The sequence below is a fragment of the Elephantulus edwardii genome, unplaced genomic scaffold (assembly GCF_000299155.1).
Source record: "Elephantulus edwardii isolate Elephantulus edwardi_28Jun2011 unplaced genomic scaffold, EleEdw1.0 scaffold00127, whole genome shotgun sequence".
NCBI classification, from domain to species: Eukaryota; Metazoa; Chordata; class Mammalia; order Macroscelidea; family Macroscelididae; genus Elephantulus; species Elephantulus edwardii.
The window spans coordinates 9,302,023-9,310,432 of NW_006399877.1; the positions used below are offsets into that span (position 1 = coordinate 9,302,023).

Consider the following 8,410-nt stretch of genomic DNA (forward strand, 5'->3'; position numbering starts at 1 on the left):
ATTAACATTACTCCTAAGTAAAACCTTGCTGAAGGCATTTAAAAAGTAGCTGGGGCAATATATTGACAAGGAACTGCCCGAAATCCAAGCTGGATCCAGAAGAGAACATGGAAAGAATATCATTGTGATTTCAGATGGATCTTAGCCAAAAGCAAAGAACACCAGAGAAAGGTCTATTTAATCACTGTGCCAAGGTATTCTATGGTCACCAGAAGGTGAACCTTCTGGATCTTAATTACAGACTTTGAAACATGGTTAAGTCTCTGGAGAACATTATGCTGAGTGAAATATCCCAGTCACAAAAGGACAAATATTACATGATGCCACTGTTGTAGAATGGGACTGTCCTTGGGGTTGGGGAGACACTGAGTAAGATGGGTTCAATAATGTATACTGCACTGAAACAGAGGAGGGAGAGAACCGTTTAAAAGAGAGATATAACTGGGTATTTCTGTCATCACAGGAGACTAGAGCGAGGGCTACATGGTGGAGGGGACCTGGGGGAGGGTTTGTAAAACAATGAAAGAATCTTTTCTTTTACTTTTCCATAATTTTTGGACTCATGTACTTATAACTTGTTAGTCAAATTTGTGTCTTCTAGGTTGCAACACCCCCATGACACATCTTGAAGGATATGTACATGTACAGCCAAGCACAATCAATAAGAGTGCATCTGAATTCCAAAATCAATCTCCATAATAGTCTATGTGTTTCCTACTGCCAAAGGGGCCCTTTAGAGTAGTGAGAGAAGATCTTCACCCTGAAACCCACAGCGTCCCTTTTCAGCAGGAAGTAGCTAAGAGAATACGCCATCCCCTTTTCCTTATGACTCAGGGTGAAGTCTCTCTCAGGGAGGAGTGATAGGGAATGGCAAAGGATACACTGACAAAGAAGATTAATCAGAACTGGCTTTGACAAGCACTGTGGCATTTGGACAAGAACAAACTGGGAGGAGGGTAGAGAGAATAGTGCAATAATGAATGAGTGGAAGCCCAAAATCTCTGTAAATGTTTATGAAAATTAATAAAATATAATTACAGGGGAAAAAAAAAAAGAAACATGGTTAAGTCCAGAGTACTTGAATATGCTCATAACCAAGGAGGCATCTGAAGAGAAAAAGCAAAGGCTTCCAATCAGGGAAGACGTCTGGGTGGTATCCTTACACCTTGCTTCTTCCATCTGTATGCTTAGCAAATAATCTGAAAGAGTGGACTACATGACCATGGTGACAACAGATTTGGAGGAAGATTTATCAATAAACTACAGCTCAGATGATAGGCTATAGTATGGATCACAATGAAACATAAAGAAAACAAAAGTTGTCACTACTGGGACAGTAACAAAAATGGAGGAAAGATTGATATGGACATGGGTTTCATTTCACTTGGAGTCAAAATCAACTCCACTGAAAGCCACGGTCAAGAAATCGAATGAGGTGTTACACTTAGCAAATCTGCTGCCAAGATCCTCTTTGAAGTGCTAAAGAGCAAGGATCTCACTTCAAGAACTAAGGAGTACCAGTTTATTACCTCACATGCGTGGAAAAGCTGGATAGCGAATGAGATCAAAGAACTGAAGCCTCCGAGTTGACATGTTGATAGAGTATTTAACAGACTTCCAGGAGGAGAAACACGTCTGGAAGCAGCACAGCTCAGACGTGAGGATGAGGCATGTTGTCAGAAGGGAGCACTTCCTGGAGAAGGAATCATGCTCGGCAGAGGGGGTCAGTGACCACCACCCTCAAAAAGGGGGACAGCGGCTCCCACCGTGGGCTCCAGCACATAGGGACTGAGGACGAAGTGCTTGGCTGTCTCCCTCGGGACACTCAAGGCCGAGCTGGGTCAGCAGCACCTAAGGACTTAAATCCCTGCTTGGCACAAAAAGGATGCACTAGACACCAGATTAGCGTTTTGTGCCCACCCAGCAGCACCTTGGGAGTCGTGCGACCTGCTTCTGTAAAGATTACAGCCAGCAACGGCTAGTGGGGCCTTCTACCATGAACACACCGGGTCACCAGGAGTCAGCTGACCAGCATAGTTTGGAGTTTAACATGGGAAACTGCGCCACAAGATGATAAAGGTAAATAATCCAACAGAAAAATGGGCACAGAATATGAACAGACACTTCACCAAAGATGACATTCAGATGGCAAACACAGGAAAATATGTTCAAAATCCCTAGCTCTAAGAGAGATGCAAATCAAAACAACTATGAGATATCATCTCACCCCAGTCAGAATAGCAAAATTTAACAGAACAGCAAACAACAAATGCTGGCGAGGTTGTGGAGAAACTGGAACCCTTATTCACTGTTGGTGGGAGTGTAAAATATTGAAGCCATTGTGGAAGGCGGTGTGGCGCTTTCTCAAAAAGTTGCAAATATGCAACAATGAATGAGTGGAAGCCCAAAATCTCTGTAAATGTTTATGAAAATTAATAAAATATAATTATAGAAAAAAAAAGTTGCAAATAGATACCATTTGACCCAGAAATTCCACTACTTGGACTATATCCCAGAGACCAAGACTGACACCCAAGCAGATATATACACACCCATGTTTATCGCAGCTTTGTTCACAATAGCAAGGAGTTGGAATAGAGAAGCGGTGGTATATTCACACAATGGAATACTATGCTGCACTGAAAAACAAGGAACTCATGCAATATTATTCAAAATGGGTGACCCTGGAGGACATTATGCTGAGTGAAGTATCAGTCACAAAAGGACAAATATTGCATGGTGCCACTGTTGTAAAAGGGGAGACTGAGAAAGATGGGTTCAATAATGAATACTGCATTGAAACAGATGAGGAAGAAAACTCTTTAAAAGGGATATGTGATTAGGTATATTTGTCATGGTGGGAGTCCAGAGCCAAGGCTGCATAGTGGAGTGGACCTGGGGGGAGGGATTATTTAACAATGAAAGAATTTTTCTTTTACTTTTCCAAGAGGGGAGTGTACTAGGGGGGAGGGTTGGGAGGGGAGGAAAGTGCAACAATGAATGAATGGAAATTCAGTCTCTGTACATTTTCATTGAAATTAATAATAAAATTTTTAAAAAAACCAAACCCACGGGAAACTGGACATTTCACAGATGATCTTTAAATCACAATTCAAGGCGTCTCTGCACTTCATTCTATCCTTTCTCTCCTTCAGAGTACTGACCAGGTGAACATCTTTGAAGATGCAGGTGACTATGCCACCTCTGGGATCCACCTCACCTCAGCTTCTCCCCAGCACCCCCCGCAGACTGGGGCTGCCAAGCCAATCCTCAGTGCACACTCACCAGGAATGGTTAAATGCCCAGACACCTAGGAGTCTGGATCTGTTCTTGTTCTCAAGGTCAAGTTACAATACCTCCTGCGGTTGATAACATTGCTCTGTCAGCCCTCAGAGGTGGCACGGCTTTGGGCAGGTTCCCAGCCCTGTCCTCCTTTCTCATCAGGCGTGGCGGGAGCTTGTGTGGCTCAAAGTGGTTGTGAGGGGACAATTCAGCACCACGAAACAAGTCCCTTGTCTCTTCAGGGCTGGACCCCGGGCCTGCTGGCTTCTCCCTGCCTGCTGCAGGCCCAACTCCCTCTCAACCTGCACCACTCTGGCCCACGTCTCCACAGCCTGCCCACACCCCACGCCGCCCCTGCCACCCACAAGCCGCAGTCAGAAGTAAAAGATCTTTTATTTTTCTACAGACACTTCTGAAGAGATCTACTTGAGAAAATATACAAAGCGTTTCAGAGATTCATCTCCAGGGAGTCCCCAAGTCTAACCGGGGTGTCGTGCCTGCCTCGCCAGGCCCAGCTCCAACGGGTACACGTGAGACCATTGGAGAAAACATGCAGAAGGAGAAGGAAAAGGAAAAAAGCTGCGTGCCCCCAGGAAGGGGGGTGAAATCTCAGGAGGAGGGGCGTGGGTTCGAGTACCAGGCGGCTCTCCTACCCCCTGCCCCGCCCCGAGGTGATCTTGGCAAGCAAACGTCTAATGCTTGGAGGTCCTGGCCTCTACCAGCTGGGACTGGCTCCTGCCTGGTGTAGGCTCAGTGCAGGACCACGGACTGGACTGAGAAAGGGCCCTGCTCTGCCCACCACGTGGTCACGGGACCCCGCTTGTGCTCCTGGGCGCCAGGTTGGCCCTGGCTCCTCACGTCTTTGGTTCCATTCGGACAATGATTGTGCTCAACTCTCACCCTCCACCCCACCCCACGCCAAGCCCAGGCTCCCTGGTGGGCAAAGGCACTGTCGAGGCCCAGTGCCCTGACGGCAGCCCCTGCCTTTTGTGCTTTGAGCACTAAGCCCTCCTCAGCCAAACGGGGCCAAGGGATGGGCCGCAGAGGGTGTTGCAGGAGTAAAGTCTCTTGGGACCCTCCCACTGGGCAGTTTTCGCAAAGCCCATCCCCTCTCACCTTGCCAATCTCCTCCCCCAGTGTCCTCACCTGTCCCCCTACCACCTGGAGCTTAGCAGAGTTGGGGCACTCGAGAGGCCATAGCGCTGGTACAGGAAGGAGGGACAGGGCTGGACAAGAACAGAGAGACACATCACAACTAAGGAAAGGCGTTCAGGGTAGAAGCTAAAGCAAAGGGTGGAGGTGGCCAGAGAGGCCAGAGAGAGGTGGGAGGGCGGGTGGGGAATCTGGGCAGGGGGGCTCACACCACCCCGCAGATGCGTGTCTCCACCACGAAGGTGTTCTCGAAGTGGCGGATGGCGTGGCAGTTCTTGGCCCCTCGCTTGGTGATCCCTAAGAAAGGACAGAAACGCCGGTCAGACGGGAGCAGGGGTCAGGGCTGGCCAAGCGCAAAGGCCCCCAGCCTTGGGCTGGACTAGGATATTGGGGAGGGTGAGGGGCCCAGGAAGCAGTGCTAAGAAGGGCTGAGCCTAGAGGCCAGGAGATCCGGGCAGCTTGGTCACCTCTCACTGGGTGACCTCAAGTCCAGCTGCCATGCACACCAATTCACACTCGATGGGTATCGAAAGGCTGATATTCCTTAAGTAGGTGGCAAGGCCTTTCTTTGAAGGAGCCTCTGGGTGGACTTGAACCTCTGGCCTTTCAGCTAGCAGCTGAACATGTAACTGTATAACCCAGGGCTTCCCACCCAGGGTCCATTTGTATAGCCAGATGGGCACTGTTTAACCTCTCTGTGCCTCGGCTTCTTCATCTAGAAAAGGGGGAGTAATAATAATAACTACTTAGAATCTTGGGGGAACACAAAGTGCATGGAGCAGTGGCCGGCATGCAGGACACGCTTGGCTGAAGCCCTCGCTGCTCGGTCCCACTGTGGGGGAAGGCTGAGGGCCGGGGGGCCAGGTGGGCTGGGCCAGGGGTGGGCACTCACGTCTCTGGGTGGTACGGCGTCGCAGCCGGTAGGTGTCCTTCCCACTGCACAGGTGGGAGATGAAGGAGCCCAGCACCTCCTTGTCGCTGACGTGCTCTGTGACCACCATCTCCTCCTGGATGATGTATGTCTGTGGCAGGTAGGTCCCTCTCTGCAAAGGCAGTGGTCCTGACTGGTCAGCCAACCCTCCCACGGCCTCTGCTTGTCCACCCCGCTCCGGACGTCACCCTTGTGCACTGAGCCCTCGCCCTTGCCCAGAGGTCTCAGGGCTTTCCACTAGCTGCACCTGAACCCGCTCTGCTGGGGTCTAGTCTGGTCCACGCCCCCCGAGCTGCATATTCTCAAGGCAATGATGCCACAGGCATGGCCTTGAGGGGTAGGGACACTGTTGGCCCACAGGTTTCTCTAGGGAGGGAGAGAGGGACAGGGGAGGGGGAAAGGCAAGGCCCTGACTCTGGGGTGCAGGGAGGGGGACAGGACAAGGAGCCCATGTGGGGGGCTGATCCTCAGTCTCAGGGCCCCTGCCTGCCTTCAAGTCTCCCCCCAGTTCACCTTTACATTCATGAGCAGCTCCCAGAAGTTCCGAGGGGGCAACACGATGGTGGTGTTGAGCTCAATGACATAGCATTTGTCCAGGGAGATGTCGTGGTAGGCGGTCAGGCCCTGGGAGGGAAGAGGCCACGCAGGTCAGGCTTGCAGGCCATGGGCTGACCGGGCAGGAGAGAGGTGCCCTGGCCAACATGCTGTCCTCAGCCTGGGCCCTTCGGGTGAGATACACTCTGACCCTCTTTCCACTCCTTGAAGATATTTCAGGTTTGAGTCCGGGCCCCAAAACAGACTGAATATCCCAATAAAGGAGGCCACATGGCTTTCTGGTGGCCCAGTGCACAGACACAGCGCTCTGGTGGCACAATCCGTAAGGCAATGCACTGTTCCTCAGAGGTACTGCCCATCTGTCGGTTCAAATCCAGCAGCTGCTCTGCTGAAGAAAGATGGCCAATGTCCTCCTGCGGGATTTAAAGCCTCCAAAAACCTGCTGGAGAGGGTCAGCTCTGAGTCAGTTCAGCCCTTAAGGCCGTGAGATGGAGACGTGTGCTACCTACATGTTATGTTTACACTCTATCACAATTTAAGGAACTCAGCGATAGTGATACATGTTGGACTACTAACTAGAAGGTCAGTGGTTCAAATCCACCCGCTGCTCCGAGGAGGAAATGGGCAGTCTCCTCCTACAAGTTTCCAGTCTTGGGAGGCTGATGAGGGTCTCTCTGATTCTACAGACGTGGGTCTTGGGTGTCGTGGTCTAGGCAGTACACCGTGGCATTTCAGAAACGTCTGCAATATTGTGAAAACGACCCAGATGGGACACAGGGACACACAGCAAGCACGGAGTTAGAACAGTGCTGCTGACGGCAGGGCCACCCCACATGCCCAACGGGCGAGAACAGCAACACCCCAACGTGCACTCAAAAGGAGGTGTTCCTGGCTGTGCTCCCCACCAGGCCTGTGAGGTCCGGCCGCCCCTGGACAGCCCAGACCCTCCTCCACATGCTCCGTCCCAGGTGCCCATGGATTCTGGCCTTAGGACACCACGGAGCTCTGTGAGGCACCCTGAGGGGAGAGCCGGCTGCCTGCTTGTCACAGAACCTGGGTGCTGATGACATAGGTGAAAGGGAAGGCCACGTCTGAGTGGGGTGCTGCTGGGAAGGAGCTCGAGGGAACCTTCTGGAAGGCTGCCAGAGTTCTAGGTCTCCACCTACGTTGTGTAAATGTATTTCCCCCTAAAAAAGGCAACCCTACTTGTGTTGATTCGGGCGTGCAGGGAGCCCGTGTGGCAGACGGCAGCACTCCGCGAGGCTTTTGGCTGCCCTTCCCAAGCGAAGCAGTCATCAAGCCCTCCTCCCACGGTCCCACCGGGAGGGGTCACACCGCCAGCTTTCTGCTTACGAGTTCAATGTCATGGTCAATATGCAGCTACTAACTAAAACCCTACTCAGCAGTGCGTTAAGACATACACACTTTATGGTGTGCTGGCTAGGTATCAATACAATGCACCCCTGAAACCCTGACCTCCCCAACAAGACACAGTCCTAAAACTGCGGGGGAAGGGCCTATGAGTAGAAAAGCAAGAGGTGTTTCCTACATATAACGCTCCACACAGATAAGGTGATAGAGTGTGTGTGGACCTGCACAGCACCTGCAGAAGACTGCTGGGCTTGCAAAATACAGCATACGCTTGCTAGCTATTTTTGTGTAAGTGTGGTTGTTCAGATTCTGCGACCTGCAATAAAAGTAGTGTCATCAAAACCTGATAAACCCAAACCACTGACACCACACTGTACAGCAGCCTTCCCTGCACGACATGGCCTGCTGCCCATTCCACCCTCACTCCCTACCCTCCTCCCCCACCCCTCCCCCAGGCCTCACCCGCTGGAAGTCATGGATGATGTCGGCGGGGTCTCCGCCCCCAAACTGGGGCACGGGGACGTTGATGCGCTCATAGTTCTCCTCGAGGTAGATCTTCACATCCTCCTCCAGCTCCATGCGTGTGCGCATCTGGGAGGACAGGGGGTCCTCGTAGAGCACGCCACAGTGGAAGAAGTTATCCCGGGCCAGCTGGGTGGACAGAGAGGGACAGGCTGGTCATGAGGCACTCTCGGCTCTGCCTCTGTCACTTGGGGCTAGAGCAATGCTGAGGGTGTAAGCCCATTTCACAGATGCAGAAGCTGAGGCGTGGGTGGTGAGGTCACCACAGGAGCTGCAATACAAAGATGAGCTGAGCCTTGAACAAGGCCTTCAGAGCTTAGTTGACAAGGAGTGTGGGAGCTGGCCGATTTCTAGGTGGACGACCCTGCCGGGCCTTCCATATCATGAGAGTTAAGATGATCCCAAAGGGCCTTTCCAACCTCAAAGTCTGCAGGGCATGAAAGGGAAGAGGGGGGAGGTTAGCGGGAAGTGGAGGGTGCTGGTAGGGAAGGGGGAAGCTGGGGGGCGGAAATGGGAGGAACTGGGGGAAATGGGAGGAGCTGGGGGAATGGGAGGAGCTGGGGGAATGGGAGGAGCTGGGGAAATGGGAGGAGCTGG

The 8,410-nt window shown here is 51.8% G+C and overlaps 1 protein-coding gene across 4 annotated transcripts in view; it reads right to left on the reverse strand.

The window, feature by feature from the left end:
* Positions 1 to 4,627: 4,627 nt before the first annotated feature.
* Positions 4,628 to 8,410, reverse strand: part of ITM2C (integral membrane protein 2C) — a 12,093-nt gene continuing 8,310 nt past the window's right edge. For 2 of the 4 annotated variants that reach the window (XM_006893485.1, XM_006893487.1), the window contains 4 exons: positions 7,754 to 7,942; positions 5,879 to 5,989; positions 5,327 to 5,477; positions 4,640 to 4,731 (listed from right to left, as the gene is read on the reverse strand). In XM_006893485.1, the coding sequence (XP_006893547.1) occupies positions 4,640 to 4,731; positions 5,327 to 5,477; positions 5,879 to 5,989; positions 7,754 to 7,942 (543 nt within the window). Of the gene's footprint in view, positions 4,732 to 5,326; positions 5,478 to 5,878; positions 5,990 to 7,753; positions 7,943 to 8,410 lie in introns of all 4 variants that reach the window. The other 2 variants (XM_006893484.1, XM_006893486.1) reach the window with 2 other exon arrangements.